The 21,101-nt window shown below is 40.4% G+C and overlaps 1 protein-coding gene across 3 annotated transcripts in view; it reads left to right on the forward strand.

Moving 5' to 3' along the window:
• The window catches only part of NKAIN2 (sodium/potassium transporting ATPase interacting 2), a 1,142,378-nt gene that overhangs the window by 1,089,050 nt on the left and 32,227 nt on the right, over nt 1–21,101 (forward strand). The window contains exons 6-7 of one of the 3 annotated variants that reach the window (XM_089686435.1): nt 10,427–10,508; nt 19,397–19,439. In XM_089686435.1, coding sequence (XP_089542561.1) covers nt 10,427–10,508; nt 19,397–19,415 — 101 coding nt within the window. In that variant the 3' untranslated portion in view covers nt 19,416–19,439. Of the gene's footprint in view, nt 1–10,426; nt 10,509–18,651; nt 19,018–19,396; nt 19,440–21,101 lie in introns of those variants that run through there. The other 2 variants (XM_089686436.1, XM_089686437.1) reach the window with 2 other exon arrangements.

Raw genomic sequence — 21,101 nt, forward strand, 5'->3', positions numbered from 1 at the left:
CCGCTGGGCTGAGTGAGAAAAAAACTGAGCAGCTCGAGAGGAAGTCTCTGAACTATCTATTCAATGTTAGTACAGCGATCTCCCCGCTGTGCTATTGTATTTTGACCAGGGGATCACCACCCAGCCAGAACACACCAGTCAATGTTTACACCCATTGGATGAGAGCTCTAATCGGGTACCAATCGGCTGCTGGTTTTCCAACATGCTCATTCACAGAAGCCAGTCATAAGATCGGCTGCTGTCAAACAAGGACCTGTACAAACAAGCTGAATGTCGTCCGGTCTCTACTGTACCAGCTGATTTTGGACAATATTTGGCCTGTGTGTAACGGGCTTAAGGCTTTTTCATAGAATGTAGACCACAGAATGGAACCTGCAGTGTACTACACACTTCTCTTCTTTTCTACTTATTTATTTTAATGTGCTCATCACATTTTTAAATCCTTGTGCTTTATAAATGTTCCAACCAGCGGTGGACTGACAACTCATGGGGCCCCCGGGCAATAGGGGATCATGGGGCCCCTGTGTCTTTACCCAAACTCAAAAAAGCCTATGAAAAAGGTACCAGGGGCATCTCATGGGGCCCCCTACTGACCCCGGGCCCTCGTGCAGTGCCCAAGTTTCCAAATGGTCACTCCGCCCCTGGTTCCAAGCTTTTTGAATGTATGCTTAAGAGATAGCAACATGATGTTTGGCTTCTGTGTGCTACTTCTAACAGCTCTGCCTGCCTAGGCCTCACCATATGTTGGCTATGGTGAAATCCAGCTCTAGATTTTGGATACATTCATTTAAAAAATTCACAAAACACATAATTCACAAAATCTACTAAAAAAGTGTAGCATTACTAAAACTATGGCAACTCATTATACATAAAGATCCTCAAGCAAATATCACACGTGGTTTTTTACATTAAACATTTTTAAAAATGGAAAACCTAACTCCATCTGTTTTTTTTTTAGCTTTGTATGACATGGGGAGTTTCCACTTATATAAGTTTTTATATCTGTCTTTGTCCCTATTGGAAGATTTTTAATCACTTACTGTTCCTGTGACACCAATATAAGAAATTGGGATGCAAGCATCACCGTAGGCAGATAGCAATAAATACATTGCCAGTAATTTTAATCTTTCCTTTGTTTACTATATGTGATTTTTTTTCTGTTGCCTGCTGGAGTGATTTCCCATCACTTCATGTCCTGAAGGTTTCTAACAGGGGATACAAATGGAAATACAAACATGACAAAGGCTCTAACCCCTCCCTGCTCTATCTCCACTTTCTGAAGGTCACATTAAGTATGTTCTATGCATAGTTTAGATGGAATCACTCCCTCCACATCATACCAGCTTAGGTCAGAAAGATTCACTGCAAACATGCCACATGTAGCAATGTATTGAATTTAATTGATTTCCTTCATGCATGGGTGACAAGGATGAAAAGTAAAAGAAGAGCAAATCTATGCAGTTACTCTCATCACTGTTGCTGGTGTAAGGTATTTGAATTGATGGTTAGATTGATTTTAACGAATGTGACATCAGTAGTGTAAAAAAAAAAAAAGAGAGACTTCATGACTTTCACCAATTGTCTGACTCCTAGAAGCGTTCTGGGGTCCGATGCACATGTGCAACCTTACACACAGGGATGTGCCTGCCCTGGAATTAGCACTACTCTGGATTTGATGATGACAGCTGCTGGTGCTAATTAGGAGGCTCAGCTGAGAAGGGCCCCAAGGATCTGACAGTTTTCCTTTGAAGCTGTGCTTAATATCTCAAGTTCTGTCAAAGTGGATGTCTGTGTATAGTTATTGATAGTTTCTTGAGTATGAATGGCTTTTTTAATGACTAAGAACCAACTTCAAGGATAAAAAAAACTGCAAATCTTGGTTAGTTCTGACTTCTGAAACTTTAGTAAAAGACTTTTACTAACATTTAAGTAGCAAACCACATTGAAAAAAATGTGTCCCCACGCAGGCTCATGTCATAATGTGCTAGTATGCATAGCATACTAGCACATTATGGCAGACTCACATAAAGAGTGGATCCGTCCAGTGAAGCGCTGTCATGCTGTCAGGGATCCCATCTTCAGCTGGACTTTCTGCTGGGTTTGCAGGCTCCAGATTTGTGAAGGACAGAGCTGCAATGACATTACTCCCATGGCACAACTCTCTCAATGGATGGCATGTGCACATGTGCCAGTGATGTCACTGGCTGCTACACATGTAAATATCTTCTAAACAGTGCACGTTTAAGAGATATTTACTGTACCTATAGGTAAGCCTTATTATAGGCTTACCTATAGGTACAAGTTAACCACTTCCCATTCGGCCCATGTACATAAATAGCCAGACAGGAGTAGTGCAGGAGCAGGTTGCCGTTCATAAACGGCGCCCACATTTACAGCCTGTGCACACTCCCTGGTCGCTGTACGGGACCTCTGTGTGAGGTCCCGATCATGTGATCATTGATTGGCCAATCTGTGATCACATGAATAGTTGTAAGCAAGATGTCACTTTTGACATCATTGATTACTACGTATGAAATCTGTGAATGTGATCACAAAGATCACATGGTGCAAGGCTATTCACAACAGCCTTGTACCATGTGACAAGCTGTGACCAATCACAGCTCTCCCAGCATTTCTCAATGGCTGCAAAAATGCAGTCAGAGAGAAAGAGAAATGATTGCTTTTACAGCCTTAATGGGTGTAAAAGCAATCAGTGTAAAAAAAAAAAAAAATCTTTATCACCTCCCACAAGTAGTACAGTGTCACTATGGTGACACTGTACTGCTAGGGTGACAGTATGTTAAAAAAAAAAACATAAATAATAATCTAAAAAAATTAAAATGTAAAAAAAATTTGAAAAATTATAATTTTTGGTTATAAACTAATTTGGGTTATTTTTTTTTTACTAAAAAGATAACTGAATACATTTTGGCCAAGATTTATGAAGAAAGATTATTTGTTTGCTAAATGTTATAAGAAAAACACTTTTTTTCAAAATTTTTGGACTTTTCATTTACAAAAAATCCCAGTGGTGAATAAATACCACCAAAATAAAGTTTTATCTGTCTCAAAAAAAATGCTAAAAAAATCATATGGGTACAGTGTTGCATGACCGCGCAATTGTCATTGAAAGTGTGATAGCACTGAAAGCTGAAAATTGGCCTGGACAGGAAGGGGGTAAAAGTGTCTGGACTTGAAGTGGTTAAACATAGGTGTTTACTACCACTTTAACTAATGTTAATAAGAATAGTCATCAATCAGGTGTTGTACTTTTAACTTACAGTATACATATAGCAAAAATAATGAGTTTCTCAAACTCAGGCAGGGCAGCAGGCAGACCTGGAAACACTACTTTGCTTAGCACAGAATGACCTCATCATCTTGCAATAAAGGGTCATATAATAGCTTTTATTTATTGCAATCAATGTTGTTATGTCATCCTGCAGGTTCCCTAGACAATGGGGTTAATTTACTAAAATTGGAGAGCTCAAAATCTGGTGCATCTGTGCATGGAAGCCATTTAGGTTCTAACTTCAGCTTGTTCAATTAAGCTTTGACTTAAAAACCTGGAAGCTGATTGGTTTCTAGACAGAGCTGCACCAGATTTTGCACTCTCCAGTTTTAGTAAATCATCCCCAATGTGTTGGGTTACAGATGCACACTGCTAGGTAGCAGATATGGCCACTAGGATCCCCATTCCCATTGCACTCTGCACTATAAATATAACAACTAGGACTTGTCTGATTGAATTCTATTTGATATTATTTCATACAAACAGTGTGGGGAAACACTACTGCTGTGCTCCTGTGGATTCAAAGTTACTGTTGTAAGGCACTAATATAAAGAGAGCTACTGCTATAATAAATGTCTTGTTTAGACTACTCTTTCCACTATTTTAATTTGTAACATAATTAGTTTGGGCATTTTTTCTTTCTTTACTGGGACCGGTAAGAAAAGAAAATGTCCCTCTTTTTTATGTGTGGGGTACTCTCTTTATTGCCATAGTATAAAAATATTTGCTCAGCCTTCAGTGGTTCTGCTGCATGGGGTTGTTAATGTAAATGGTGCATGCTCAGCCTGTTTTATCCATTTGGAAAAAGAAACTGATTTTCTGGGTCCAACTCTCCCTACTCTAAAAAGTGCATGGTGAGGGTGCTGATAAAAAAAACAGCTGCTTCTCTTTTTACAACAAACCAAAAAATAGATATGCTGCACCCCCTGTGATCATATGATACGTGCACCAAAATTCATCATTAAATAAACAATAACCTCATGATAAACAATACACCAAATTTTTCTTAAAACAGACCACATGACATGAAAAATTTGGTGTATTGTTTATCATGAGGTTATTGTTCATTTGATGATGAATTTTGGTGCTCGTATCATATGGTCACAGGGGGTGCAGCATATCTATTTTTTGGTTTATTATTATTGTGGGAACACTTTTATGTCTGCAGCCACTCTCAGGATAAGACTTAATATTATTTATAGCTTAATATACTAGTGATGTATTGATTATTTACAGTTTATTATACAGTGGTGTATTGAATCACATATTTCACCTATAGGTGGCATGGGATACATATATCTTTCACTTCTTTTTTTATCATTTTATTTGCTATGGAGCTCCAGACAAGTAGGGTGATGGACCCCTCCTTGTCATGAAAAAGAGAGAGCAGTGTACTGACTTTGAGCCAAATCCCTTAATGCAATTGTAAACCTTATTTAGAATCTTACCTGCTCTGCGTAATGGTTCTGCACAGAGCAGACCCAATCCTCCTCTTCTCAGGTCCCCCTGCCAGGGCTCCTGGCTCCTCCCCTCTGCCGAGTGCCCTCATAGCAAGTTGCTTGCTATGCAGACACTCATGCTAGCTCCTGAGCCGTGCTCTGTGTGTCCATTGACACACCGTGTGTCCATTGACACACAGAGCACAGCTCGACCCTGCCCCCTGCTCCCTCCTCACTGGCTGTGATTGACAGTAGTTGGAGCCATTTGTGAGGGAGAGAGTGGAGAGAGCCTCTGCCCTCATGCATATTTCTGGATTGAAATTGGGCTCAGATCAGTATAAGGTGGGGCTGGAGGGAGAGCTGAGCATTGAAGGGTTTTTTTACCTGAATGCAGAAAATACATTAAGGTAAAAATAAATACAGAGTGCAATGCTGGAAAATAGTATACCCTAAAACAGAAAGTCAATCCAAAAAATTTCATATGTATAATAGAAAGTCCAACAATAAAGAAACAGCGTGGATCCAATGAGTGCCCAGGAAAACATCAGAGGGAGAGATCCTTCACCAACACCAAACACACTGTCCCTTACCAGATAGTTTTGACCCCCAAAGGAAAGGTCAGTATATGCTGTATATTTCCTGGAAACAACCACTGGGCTGAATGCACTTCATCGGAATCTGTTCTTCAATATGAAGCTCATAACGGATACACCTGGAACTTGTGTAGCCTCATAAGGGATATTCCAAGAGAGAGGAAAAAATCATCATAGTGTAGTAAATTGTAACCATTTAATAAAAAAGCAGTAATGCACATACATAATGTAGTTTAAAAACAGCATGTCACCATATGCACAATATGCTAGGGCAGCACAGTGGCTAAATGGTTAGTACTTCTGCCTGGCAGTACTAGGGTTGTTGGTTCGAATTTCAACCATAGCATCACCTACCTGGACTTTGCATGTTCTCCCTGTGCCTGCTTAGGTTTCTTACCACACTCCAAAGACATAATGGTAGGCTCCTGTCTAAATTGGCCCTAGTATGTATATGTATGAAAGTGAGTTAGGGACCTTAGATTGTACGCCCCTTGAGGGTTAGGTGCTGATGTAAATGTACAATATATATGTAAAAGCGCTGTGTAAATTTACAGCACTATATAAGTACCTGAAATTAATAAAATAAATATGTTGGTTTCAAACCGATAAGATGGCCACCACATTCCAGTGTGCAATGACATCATACACTCCAGCTCCACCAACGCGTTTCATCTTCTATGACGTTGTCAGGGGTGTGGCTGGCATCATACCATCGTGCCTTTTTATAGAGGAAGGAGGTACTACCTCCTCCTCATATTGCCATAACCCAGAACCGGAAAGAATTAACTATATGCGAAAGGAAATATTCCCTTTGCTACTTATATGCGTTCTAAGGACCAAATTCGAATATATATACATTCAACAAACTGGACACCTCAATCTATTAAAATTATAAATACAAAGGGCCAAATGACCACTTTCATATAATACTAAAATTCCATTTTGGTAATCAATCAGGGTAGTTTATGTATTCAACTAAAACACAGTTATTGCGCTCACAAAGTTAGCTCCATCTTGTGGTTATTTAACAAATATTATATTTAACAATAATTTTACACCAGGATCCTAAGATGACATTATTATTATTATTATACAGCATTTATATAGCACCAGCAGTTCGCTCAGCGCTGTACATTATAATGGGAGAAAGTACACGAGACAGCACAGTAACAATACAATACAATACACGAGGGGTTAGAGGGCCCTGCTCCTTGGAGCTTACAATCTAGGCATAATAGAAAATATCTTTTAGCAGATACAAAAATTACATGTTCCATAATCAAGAGCAACAAATAATCTTAAAATCTTTATGAGACATTCCCCCAAGAAAACAAATAAAAGTGAATATATCTTTAAAAATCAATGAACTGTTTATATCCCACTCTATATTGAGAATGTGAGGTACATATGATTTTAGAGTGTATATCCACCATGTCTCGAGTTTCAAGATCTTACTTAGAGGGCTACCTCTACAATTCTTGGCAAATTTATCAATGGCTAAAAAGAAGGTTCCTTCAGGGTTCTTATTATGATGTAAAGCGTAATGCTTGGAGACGTGATGGTTGGGAAAACTCTTCTTAATGTTAGTGATATGTTCTTTTAATCTAGTATGTAATGTGCGTACAGTACGTTCTACATATTGATACCCACATGTACCAGTTATGTAGTATCTACCTAAGGTACATAAGAATTCCACCAACCCCCCTGGGAGATCCATATTAGTGGGATTGATTCAGTCACCTCCAGGGTGGGTAAATATATTGAACATTTTTTTACAACCTTTGGTTACATTGACTCCTTCCTTCCTGAAGGACACCACCCAGGTCATCAATATTTTGATGTTAATACGTGTCACTGAATTCAAGGCTGTAAATGTATAGGATTAATAGAAGTAGGCTAGAAATAATTGAAATACAATGCAGAAATAAATATATGATTTTTACACACTTTCAATTTTTTTTTTTTGGTTCAACCCAGCGGACTGATTAGAAAAAAACTGAAGAGCTTGGGAGGAGTTTGCTGTACTAACTATCTGATGTTAGTAGAGTGATCTTCCCGCTGAACTATTATATTCTGACAGGGGGACTTACCCCCCCTCCAGAACACACCAGTCATCGCTCGCAGCCATATGCTGCCAGCACTGATTAGATGCTGGTTTTCCAGCATGCCCATGCCAGATGGTTTCTGATGAACCAGCTGATATTCGACCCATGTGTAGGGGTCGAATAGGATTAAAGATTGTTACATAGGAACACATTTTATTTTAAAATGGTAACATTTACTTGTCAGGTTTCTTTACCTGACATTATATGCAAATCCAACTTCATCCCTTTGATCTGCTGATGAGTGAAACCAAGCAGATACAAACACTACTTTGTATCTCTTTATTGTGCATAGCACAAATTCTCTTGTAAGATTTGTATCACTCCCTCATGTTACAGTGCTAACAATCTATAATTAGCAGCTATAAAGTCTGGCAGATAAGCCAAAAAAATGTAATTCTATCCAATCGAGAAAGAAGGAATGATGTCACTGTATCTGGCAAACCTCATGGACATCACTTATCTAAAATTAAAGGGTTAGTTCACCTTCACCAAAAACTGCCTATGCAGATAAGGGGCATCTGTAGAAAAAAGCAAACTGTGCAGCTTTGACCTTGCTTTAGGTGTAGGTCATTTACATAACGCAATAAATCTGCCCTGAAAACTCCAAGGACATTGCTAGGATGTTGTTAAGCAAGACCCAGCTATTACTATTCATCTTCACCATCACATCACAGGAGTGAGCTCTCAAACTCTGAGCTCAGAGCTACTGCATTAGGGGAGAGAAAGCATGTGTGAGGGGTTAAAATCAAAGAAAGAGCTCCCTCCTGTGATGGTGAAGGTGAACAGTAATAGCTGGGCCTCACTTAGCAACATCCTAGCAACATCCTGGGAGTTTTCAGGTCAGGTATCATGATGTACATACAGTAAATGGCCTAAACCTATAGCAAAAGCATTATTTAATCTTGGCTGCACAACTTGTTTTCATCTACAAACATCCCTTATCTGTATAGGCAGTGCTTTGGTATGCCTTTAAAGTTGATTTTTACACAGACTTCACAGCTGCTTTTTGGGAATTTCCAGAGAGCTGTGACAGCAGATGGGAAGCAATAAAGAGCTTACAACAGAGTCTATGCAGAGGGATTGCTAGATGCACTTGCAGAAGGAACAGTAAGGGCCAATTTAATGTGGAAGTTCAGTCAAACACTACTGTAACTATACTTAAATCTACTCTCACACTCATTTAAGTCTATTCTTTCTATCCTATGAAAGGAAAGACCTACATACCTACTTTTTCAAAGTTCCAGATTCCAATCCAGCCACATAATCGGGTCCCAGTGTTGGCTTCAGTGTAGAGGAGGACAGCTGACAGTGGATGCCCCATAGTAAGCATATGAGTGACATCATTGCCTAAGCTCTGTAGCCATTGTCTGTGATATCTCCTCTTCACCGAAGTCTGTGCTGGGACCCGATCATGTAACCAGACCAAAGCACCCCCAGCATAGGTATGTATATAGATCTTTCTTTTCACAGAGTAGATAGATTCATGCCAGGGACAAGGGGTGGGCATCAGGGTCAACCTCCCAGGGCCCAGCAGTAGGGGGCTTCTTAATGTACCCAAGCTGTAGAACAGTGGTTAGTAAACAGTGCCATGCCATAGCTTCATGTCTGCTTTGATAGCTACTGCTGAAAAAAATAAGAATATAGCCACAAAAGTTCAGTGCACACTGTTTGCCAACCATGGACTGCTGGTGCAAGGGGGCAATGAATGGGAACAAAGCAGTGCAACCATTCTACAGCATGCACTAGGAGTGAGGGAGAGGGTGCAGTTCCACATCCTTACCCAGGGTGCGGAACAAACCTGTCCCAGTACAGGATACAATGAACTTCGAATGGGGGTGGGAGTATATTTAAAACACAACTCCGGGCAAAATTTTGTTTTGCCATGCAGTGGGGCTGTGCCCACACTGCATGGATTAGCTGCTCAATTAGTGTATGGGTGAACACAGAGCCTGTATTCACCTAATCCTTCGATCCTCCAGAAAATGGCTCTCCGTCACGTTCAGCGGAAGACTGTTCCTGCTGTCCTCATGTCCAAAGCTGGCCTATGGGGATGATGATGTCAGGAACAGTCCACCGCACAAGACCATTAGACCACGGGGGGGCAGAAGCAACAGAGACTGGTCTTGCGCTTGGAGGATTGGCAGATTAGGTGACTATACCTTGGCTCTCCAATCCCCTAGACAAAAATGAGCAGTTAACCCATGCAGTGCATGCACAGCCCCACTACATGGCAAAAAAATTCCCAGAGTTCCTCTTTACGTTTAGTTAGTATTTGACCAAACTTCCATGTTAAGTTTAACCTCTTCACGCTGACAGTACGCAAATATGCAGCCTCTCAGCAGCTGGGCCTTGACACAGCGGCCGCATATTTGCATACCATTTGTAAACAAACATGTGCTGAGAGCACGCTCCCTGCGTGCTCCCAGCACATGTGTTGGCGTCCCACAGAAAGGTCCCGATCTTTCCTTGAGATCGGGACCTTTTAGATCATGTGACTGCCTTGACAGCCAATCACGGCGGTCACACCTAAACCCCGCCCCACCTCCCAGCGTCAGAAACCTCTTAAAGGGCCGGCATGAAGGGGTTAAAAAAATCAATCCAAGTTGCTAAAGATATGTTACCACTATTATCTGTGATCTTTGTGTGAGACTCAAGTCTACTGTATGACACTATGATCAGCATACTGAAACATTAAATTTCAACAGCCCCTGGGACCTGATGCAAAATTCAAACCAGGGCATGCTATAATGTGGACGGATGGTAATGATAACTTGATCTACAAAGAAGCTCTAATAATGAATTATGCTGCTTCCAGATTTTCCCTCTTTACAATTCCCTGTCGTTTTGCAGCATGAATCATTTTGATACATTTAGGTAATTAGTTACTCTTCCTGATTATTAGCAGCCTGTCAAATAAGCCTGGAAGTTTATGTCTGATTGATTGCAGAACTCTGCCTGAGGTCATGGTGATAATGGAGCTTTTTGCTTTCCTTGCAGTTGATTTCATAGGTGGCTTTGACTCCTATGGCTACCAGGGTCCTCAGAAGACATCTCACTTACAGCTGCAGCCCATGTATATGTAAGTATTTCATTTTCATGCATGCTGCGAGAGACAGTTATTAAAAGCCTACTTCTGCAAAAGGATAAAAAAAATACAAATTAAACGCATTCACATTTCTCTCTGTTCTGACCTGAGGCTACATCATCCAATATTAAGCTAGATATTACTCTCCTCACTACACAGTGTAATGATTTTTTGGAAATGCTGTCTGCTTAAAATGGACTCTTTCCACATTTTCTAATGGTTTTTGTCTTAAATCTGTTAAACGAAAGTTCTCACACATCATTATTTTAATTTTCTCTTTTAAAGTGTTAAAGTGACATTCAAATGTTCTATCCTGATACTATTAATCTACTATAGAATGATGCTACTGCCTTTTTTTTTTTAACAGCACAAACATTTTTTAATTTTTTAAATTGTTCTCGTTTTAAAATAGTTTTAGCTAAAAAACACTCTGTAAGATAATTATCAATCTTTTCCCACAGCAAGACTGTGTAAAACAGCAGAAGTGAGACCGATGAGTAGACATAAGTGTTTTAAGATCACAGGTTGCAAAGCTTGACCCTGACCACTTCTCACTTGTGTGTGTTTTGGTGGAAATTTGTCTCATATCTTTGCATTATTGTCACAGATATCTGCACTCCTGATTCAGTTGTTTGCGAAGGTCTGCATGTACAGAGGTTTCAAATAAAGAGAAAATTGTATCAATCCTTTTGAAAGGCAAAGCAACATTAAACAGGAGCAATGAGATGCATAGTGAGACAGATTTATTACAAAGTTACAGCCTGAGTCATACATTCCTCCAAAATCCAGCACTTGCAACTACATTAAACCTGACCCTGATCACTACATAAAGTAGTTGTAAACCCTTACATTTACCCAGTGGAGTGACTAGCTTCATAGACAGTGGGATGAAAAATAAATTCTTACATAAACTGAATCTGTTTATCTGCAGCCTTCTCTTCTTTACAGCCTCCTAAACCACACAGATCAAAGGCTTTTCTCAGCTCCAGAAGGCAGGGGGTGAGGATCTGATGTCACCCTGCACAGAATGAAGACAGCTCAGTGTAACCTGAGATCTGAGTGGAGGGAATGGACACACCACCCCTACACAGTCTCACAGGAAAATATGAACAGCTGAGTCTGTCATTCACTTTCTCTGTGCTGGAGGGGAGTGGGTCCTCTCCCAGGATTCTGTGCAGATAGCAGAGGGAGGAGAGATCAGAAAATAACCACAACAGGTGCTTTGGGTTGAGGCAAATACACACTATGGAGCGATATTGTCAGGTTTCGGTGGTAGATCACCAACTTGGGGTTCCCCAGGGCGCAAAGTCTAAGCCCCAGCCGGCTTAGAAGATGGTGGGGATTGACTTTCAGCAATCTGGAACCAGATCATCGCTCCCAGGTATGCCCAACTGAGGATGAGAAGACCACTAGAGTACAAACAGCAGGAGACAGAAGGAAATCCAGGAAACAAGATGAGGTCAGGACGGACAGCAGGCAAGTACAGATGGCAGACGAAGCCAGGGTCAGTACATGGAAAATCAGATAGTGAATATACAAATAGTAAGCAAACAGGATCTCAGAGAAAAGGGAAGATGCTCAAGCAATGCGGGCTACACTGAGCATGTCTTATATAGGCAAGCAACCTGGGAGGCTGGCCAGGAAGTGATGAAAGGAAAAGGAAATTTGAACCCACAGAATAGCAAGCAGTGCCCATAGGTGAGCACAGAAGTCAGACAACACATGTAAAATAATCAGGTCTAGGAGAACCACTGCAGCAAGGAGGTAAGAAAACCTTCTCAGGAACACTGTAGGCTGAATCGTGACAGATATGCTTTCTTCATTTTTCATTTCAGAGGTTTACAACCATTTTAATTATGTGCCTATACAGACTGAACATCTGTCTTATCTTCAGTATTAAATCTGTCTTTGAACTTTGCACACTGTTGCACTTGACTACCCAGGAATAGAGACACACAGGTCTGTAAACCTGTTGCAGAGACTTTGCTGAAGGAGATGCAGCCTGATTTGCAAAAAATATGCGTGACAAATGTCCCCCAAGACCTCTTGTGGGTTTTGTACTACAAGTGCACCTGATACAGTTGATAATTCACTTAATAAATTCCCAATTCTATGCTCTCAAGCACTTTTTAAAAATACTTGGTTGTCCTTATTTAGGCACACTCCCATGCTCAACTTTTTGCTGGTAATTGCATTGTTACTGAACATTACTTATCACAGCAAAGCATACAGAAGACAAATGGTTTCTGCTGCTTTGAAGGGTGTGATATCCAATCACTGCCTTTACATGCCTAAGCAGGATTTGTTTTGGTAACACTTTGTTTGAGTTGATTGTAGCCATATTAGTGCATTTGCGACAGAAACAATTGAGTACTGTCCGTGATACTTTTTTTATTTGCACTAACATACAATTTTGAGGACAAGCTTTCGGGGAATGTCCCCTTCTTCAAGGCCTAAGCAATACTCAAGAAGAAGGGGACATTCCCCGAAAGCTTGTCCTCAAAATTGTATGTTAGTGCAAATAAAAAAAGTATCATGGACAGTACTCAATTGTTTCTTTTGGTAACACAAAAGTATTCACACACAGATTTGTCATTTTGAAAAGAGCAGAAATAAGGCAGGCCATAGTTTGCAGGAAAGAAAATGAATCATCAACACAGTCAGTGTTGATGGTGGAATCCCTCCCACAGATCTATTGTGTTCTCTCAGTGGAGGGGTTGCTGGGAGCTGGCTCTGCTGGGAGAACACAGTGATTATTGCTAGCAGCTATAGCCTCTGGCTATAATCGCATGCTAAAATCTGACATGCCAAGTCTTTAAACAATGAAATTGGGTGCAATCAGTCTGCCCATAGATGGTTTGAATCTCGGCTGGTCCCTGCTGAACCGACTGAGATTTGACCCATCTCTAGATGGCTTAACTGATTTTGGCCTAGATCATTTGTTGCCCAGAGTCCTAGCTGTGGGAAAGCCATTTCTGGCAGAATGGAACAATACATTTTTATTTATGCATTTAATATATGAAGCAAAAATAATTATAATACAACTGAAAACCCAAACTGTGATTTTATAGGAAAATCAGTAGTTTATAGTTGTGCTCACTTCGCTCCACCACCGATCCATTCTTTGCAAGAAGCAAAGAGAAATCACCCAGTAGTTCAGGTATAGGGTAATATGCAACTCACACCCCTTTTTTTCATATGACAGCACTAGTGGTAGGTTATTAGCTGATTCAGAAACCAGCAGCATCACAAGTGGGTGAGGAGAAAGACCTCAGCTCTAGATGAACCTCAACTACGATCAAATTGAAGCTTACAAAAGGCTTTTTCTCTGCATTAAAGTAAAGTAATGCAGCGCAACCATAAAATTATAAAATAGTACTTACAATCTTATATGTGCGTATATAATGGTGATGTTCAGTCTGTTATGCTCTTGAGAATCAGTATACGTAACTCATGATATCATACAATGCGTACTTCTAAGCTCCCATAAAGACAACACAAAATCAGTGCTATAAATAGTGCACACGAAAACACAATCCTAAATAGTGATCTGTCCCTTTAAGTCCTAAATCATATGATGTGGTCCTCCGTGGTACACTGCTTGTATATGGTGATACAAAAATACCCACAAAAAGTGTCAATCAAATACAGTCTAAATAGTGATGGAACGTTCCTTTAAATCCACTGTACTTTAAGTGAACCAGTGTGAACACACTACTGCATAAACATGTACGGTGCTTCTGTATCACCCCTTAGTGTTCTTCCACCTTCAACACACTATTGCGCTCACCTCCAAGTTTGACCCACAATCACAGGTCAAACTGCGCCTTTCCCTTTAACCCGGGAGGGTATAATTGTACACAGATCTCCACTGTTGTATTCCAGCACTTTTAAGCAGATCCAGCTCGATTGAAATGTGTCCTTTTGGGACACTACAGGGGTAAAACTCACTATACAGTGTATTTTGCTCAATGTGTACTCTAAGTACACAGATGACGTCAAGCCACTAACTGGATTTTGACGTGCCACCATTTTGACAGGGGGATTTCCATACATATTGAGCAAAATACACTGTATAGTGAGTTTTAACCCTGTAGTGTCCCAGAAGGACACATTTTAATCGAGCTGGATCTGCTTAAAAGTGCTGGAATACAGCGGTGGAGATCTGTGTACCATTATACCCTCCCGGGTTAAAGGGAAAGGCGCAGTTTGACCTATTATTGTGGTTCAAACTTGGAGGTGAGCACAATAGTGTGTTGAAGGTGGAAGAACACTAAGGGGTGACACAGAAGCACCGTACATGTTTATGCAGTAATGTGATTACACTGGTTCACTCAAAGTACAGTGGATTTAAAGGGACGTTCCATCACTATTTAGACCAGGCCTTGAAATTTCCATTCGCTTGCTCGTATTGGCGATTGGAAATTATGGTGGAGGTGAGTGTGTCCCCAGGGACGTCTTGCTGAACAGGCTCGGAACTCAGGGCCGGATCTGTCACTTGGACTGGGAGCCGTCAGACTGCTCAATAGTTGAGCAAAGTGAAAGCAAAGGAAGGAGTGTGTGCTGTGCTCTCTGCCTCCCCCTAGAGTGCAGTACCCAACTCTGTGAGTGAAGGCAACGAAGTACTGCAACTTTTTATAGGGCTGTGTGTGTGTGTACTTGTATGTGTGTGTACATGTGTCTGTGTGTGTGTACATGTGTCTGCGTGCGTGTACATGTGTGTGTGTGCATGTACATGTGTGTTTATGTACGTACATGTGTCTGTGTGTACATGTGTCTGTGTAAGTATGTACATGTGTCTGTGTGTATGTACATGTGTCTGTGTGTGTATTTCTGTGTATGTATATGTGTCTGTGTGTATGTACATGTATGTGTGTATGTACATATGTCTCTGTGCGTGTATGTACATGTTTCTGTGTGTGTATGTATGTACTTGTCTGTGTGTGTGTACAGGTGTCTCTGTTTGTGTGTGTATATACATGTGTCTGTGTGTAAACCTACATGTTTGGGTGGTTTGGTCAGGTTCAGGATTATGTGGTTATTATGAGTGGTAGAGTATGGGGCATTTGAGATACTGCTGGGTTGGATAGTAGGTAGGATATGCTTGGTAGAGTTATGGTTTTGTGATTGAAAGATTATGGGGGGTTATGGTTGTATGCGGTGCATGGTCTAAGTATGATGGAGTGTTTAGGGGGACATTGGTGGCCCTGATGTAATGTGGGGGGACTCTGGGGACCCTGATGTAATGTGGGTAACATTTAACAGTGTCATTTCATGAAAGAATTTACGAGGGCGTGTTTATGGGCAGAATTAGGGGTGTAGCAGGATAGGGGTTGGGTGGGGCAATTGGTGGCGAGTAACTCTTAAGGCCTGGCTAGTACCTCAGGACTTGAAATTTTAAACCCTGATTTAGACTGTATTTGATTGACACTTTTTGTGGGTGTATTTGTATCACCATATACAAGCAGTAGACCACGTCATATGATTTAAAGATTTAAAGGGACAGATCACTATTTAGGATTGTGTATTAGTATGCACTATTTATAGCACTGATTTTTTGTTGATTTATGGGAGCTTAGAAGGAGTACGCACTGTATGATATCATGAGTTACGTATACTGATTCTCAAGAGCATAACAGACTGAACATCACCATTATATACGCACGTATAAGATTGTAAGCACTAATTTATAATTTTATGGTTGCGCTGCATTTTTTTACTTTATTCACTTTGTTATATGTGGGAACACATTATATGCTAGCTGCATATTTATTTAGGATATTTTGTTGTGCTGAAGGTTTTTCTATACACATTTTTCTCTGCATTACCAGCAGCAAAGTGGCAAACATGGGAAGAAATGGTATAGCTGGTCATACACTAATAGATTTATTTCTTTCAGACTGCAGGTTGAAGGAAAGAAATCTAACAGCTTTCTTTATTCATACAAATAGTGTGGGTAGATGAATACCCATGCTGTGCTATTGTATTCTGACAGCTGCTAATGTTGGCTTGCAGAGTACGCAAACTGTGTCTACACCTAGAGCTGCACAGATTGTTTTTATCTGCAGATGCCCTAACTGCATAGGCAATTTTTTCATAAAGGTGAACTAACCCTTTAACACAAACCTGGGTCCAGATGTCAAAAAGTGAACATTTGCCAAAAGTACATATATTATTTATCTAATGGATTTATTTGTAATATGTAAAAGATCCTCCCTCTGCCCTGTTTTTAAAACACAAAGATTTTCGTGGTGGATGCCACCTAATAAAACATGTTATCTGTTATCTTTTGTGATTCTAGTACTCAGGTGCTGATTGATAAGATGCTGAAGCTATGTAATTTCACAAAAGTGGGCTGTTTTTGCTAATAGGATTGTAGATTGGCACTGTGTGAACAGAAACTTCAGGGAAAGTCACTATATGCAGATCTATAGATGTGTTCATATCTGATTAGAGAGACAGAGAGGGCAGCAGTACAGAAATCAAAGGTAAAAAAGTGGAAAAAAGGCATAACACTGCTTTTATGTCAATGACTTTGCCACAGGTTCATTTTTAAAAGGATCTCTGGAAATATAAAAACACCCATTAGATCTGTTGTGAAGCCCTTTCAGGTTCCATAATACTTTTTTTTCAGTTGGGTAGTTAACTGAAATTTTTTTGTTGCTAAGTTACAACATGCCAACTGCCACATAGCCTCAAAGCATGATTGCTGTCTTCATTTAGTTATGCATATTTCAAGCATCAGCAAGGGAAGGAGTTTCTAAGGTGGTTTATGTGAAACCTAAAAAAAACATATATAATGTAGCCTGTCAATACCATTAACAGGTTTTGTTTTGATGATTGCCCACTGTAACATATATATGTGCTATGTTCCTGACAGTCATTCCATTATTTTTCAACCCGAGTATTAGGATAACTACATTCATTCTGCAGTGGATGTTAAAGTGTATCTAACCCCAAAAAACGAAAATGTAATATTTTGCAACTTATCAGTCCTTATATGTGGTGGTTGCTATTGTTTTCTTTTTTAGGCTTTTTTCCCCCCTGTATTTCTACCTAGTAATCCAGCCAGTAACATACTTCCATCCTTAGGGTGGCTACACTAACTCATCCACTTTATCTATGAAAGAGCAGCATAGCCATCTTTGGACAGCAGCACTGTCACCCTGTGACGAGGGTTGTGTTACATGGACTAGCAGATTTAGATGGACATTAATTAAAGTGATTGTAAAGTCAAATTTTTTTTAAATAACAAACATGGTATACCTACCTGCTCTGTGCAGTAGAATTGCACAGAGCAGCTCAATCCTCCTCTTCTGGGGTCCTCCCACCAGTGCTCCTGGCTCATCCTCTTTTTGGTGTGCCACCATAGGAAGCCATTTCTTATGGTGACACACCTGTGAGCTTGATCCCGAGGCCGCTGCCTGTGTCCATAGACAGACCACATAGAGTATTACTGGATTTTAAACATTATAGGTTTTACATATCTATAGCTGCAAAAAGGACCAGCCTAAAGTCTAAGGCTCTATGTACACGGGCCTACCTTGACTTCCGGCTGTGGGGAAATGCAAATCGTGGCAAAACTGCGTTAAAACACGGTAACCGCAGTACCGCACTTTTGCCGCGTTTTGAGTTTTCCCGTGGCCGACGGTCAAAACTTTCCTATCCTAAACGTGATTCTTCTGCGTTCAGGAGAGGGATGTTTAGCCTGACCTAAACGTGGAAGCTCCTAAACTCTGCTAAAAGCCTATGTGTACATGAACACATAGTCTTTTATGGAGTTGAATTTAGAAGCTTTGGTAAAAAAATGCCAAAAGTTCCTAAACTCAACTTTAGCAGCAGAAGCAGCAGTGTACATGGAGCCTTAATCTGGCAGAACTTCATTTTCTTTCTAAAGTTCTACTTCAAGGACTATTAAGCTGCAATATATTGCATTTTTGTTCTGCAGTTTAGATAGGTAAGGGACAAACAACTTAAAGCCTAGCTCCAGCTAATTCTTTTTAAGCAGTTACAGCAACATTTATTTTTAATATTTTTTTAGTTTAAACCACATGAATAAAAGCTGAACATTACAAGCACTCGTGTCAGTGTAAAATAGTTTATCCCAACCCCTCTAACTGTCACTTTTGCTGGACAGCTTGGCCTGTTAAAGGAAGTGGAAAAATACCAGATCTATTGGCAAGACAGGTAAGAAAACTGTGTTATGGGTGCATTCAGGAAATAAATATAGCTGTTTTAATGCTGTTGACAGACGGCACTGAATATGTAATTTTGATTTTGCCTTTAGATCTACTCCAGGTACCATTTTTTCACACTATAGACATAGCCCCTTATAGACCTTAACATCTTTCTTTAAAGCCTTCCTGTAATGATGCTGCAGAAGCTGCACCATCATCACAGGCTGTGTTTTGTGAATAGAAAAGTACAGAGAAGGGGCAAAGACATGACACTAGAACTGGTGGATGTTAAATATTGTAGCTCTACAATTTGAGGAGACTAAATGGAGGATTTTACATTACTTAAAGGAAGATGTGAATGGGTATAAAGGACTATGATGATATACAAAGGATGATGCCTGGAGTTGGGCTTTAAGTGTTGAGTGTTCAGACTGGATACCAATAGTAGTTACCTACATATTGGTAAAGTTTTTTTTAATTACCCCTGTAGCTTGCTTGCAACATATTTATGCAGAATCACCAAAGCCAGGCAATTAAAAGTTTGCAAGGTAAAGTTTAGTATTACTTTACTACTACTACTACTACTACTTAACTTTTTTTAAATCACTTAGAGGGATGTTTTTATCTGCATTACTTATGTATGCACTGTTTATTAAAAAAAACAGTATATCAATATTAATTTCCTTGTGTGTATCTTGTATTCAGGACCCCTCTATATTTTTGAGCTGATAGAGAAGTAGATTCTTAGGTGAGTAATATAAATTGCTTATTATTTTAGAAAGTACAGTTTTATCATCAATTTCTTCTGTTTTTATAATTTTTTTTTTTTAAATGACTGCCCATACATGTGCAGCTGCAGTAATTACTGACATCTCCACCATCAAGTAAACAGTAAATGGCACATTTCACATTCACCCATTTTCACAAGAGGTACTTTTTTTTCCTTAGAACAATCATCAAGATTTAGTTCAGCATCCACAGTATAGTGACTCTCCTGCATTTGATAGAACTGGATGGATAATTAGCAGTGTCACCAATGGTATTTGCATATTTTCAATGCAAGCTACTGTAGCATTCTCCTAGTCAGCTAGGGGGAGCTAAACTCTCAGTTGTTAGCCAGAGGCTGTGTATCAGCCTGGTGCAACAGTCAGAGGGGTCAAATTTCAGTCAGGGTTGAGAGGCTCTGCAGTCAGCTCTCTGAGACTTCCACCTGCTCTGCAACTTTGGAGAACATTCTAAAAGCAGTCGGTGGAGGTGTGGTTGATCTGCACTTTTGAGGGATCCTGGCCAGTCCCCAACAGGAGGCTTGGCATGGGCCAGGACAGCCCTTAAAAGTGACAGAGCCTGATCAGCATCAGAAGGGCTTGGGTGGAAGATGGAGAGGAAGCGAGAGGCTTTAGAGCAGGAGCCTGGGAGGGGCCCAGAAGAGGAGGGGCTCACCTACAGGCAGAGGACCTTGGTGGGAGGAAATCTCAGGACTTCACCGGCCCCGGATCGAGGACCACCTGTGCAGCAGGGAAAAAGAGTCCCAGCCAAAAGGCCTGGTAGCATCCACTGACCCACCAACAGCACACGAGAAGGACTGAATGAGTAAACCTGCACCCCTGGGCCAGAAAGGGCAAAGAGGCACTCTAGTGGGAAACTGGATTAGCTATCTTACCTGGGACTCTTTCACACTGCAGTGTGAAAGATACGGGGGTATTGCTACACTACCATTACTATCATAATTGGAAAGGGTGGAGTTCGATCCCAAGGGGTAGATTAGAGTTCAGAATAGACCTTTCACTTATAATTAAAATTTTCTTTATTGTTAACAACCCCCCTCATCCCATCATCATGAAAAAGAGATTGTGTGCTTCAGATGCAATATTATATCTGTGGTATGTGATGGCCTTTGAGGTTTAGTCATAAAATACAACTTCATTCTGCCTAGTTTTGCCTACTGGTCATGAACGGACTTAGGGCTCGTTTACATTTGCTTCAAAAAGTGGCATTGGACACACATTTTTAAATAACTCCGAATGCCAATCAAAGCACCTCTTTAAATAAAATGGTAAGCTTACAATCCTGTTCACACGTTGTGTTTGCTTTGCCTTGTTTTGCTTCAAAAACTATACCCCATGTCGCTTTTTTGGTGCTTCAATGCAGCTTCAAAGCCCCCATAAAAGTCTATGACAAAGCTCACTTACAGCACCTGCAGCTTTTAAGGGGCTTTTATTCAGAATCAACTTCCCTTTGCTTTGGAGGCTTTGGAGGTATTTGAGGTATGAGATATCACAGAATACACTGGGAGACAAACAAGCTAACCAGAAAGATGTCATCAACAGTCACTTCCAGTTCATATGTATATAATATGAAGTGCCTGGTGCAGACATCACACCTTGTGTGCAGCATGGAGCACCAGTAAGGT

This window comes from Staurois parvus, unplaced genomic scaffold, assembly GCF_062004578.1.
Source record: "Staurois parvus isolate SC_StPar_1 unplaced genomic scaffold, SC_StPar_1.0 ptg000397l, whole genome shotgun sequence".
Taxonomy (NCBI): Eukaryota; Metazoa; Chordata; class Amphibia; order Anura; family Ranidae; genus Staurois; species Staurois parvus.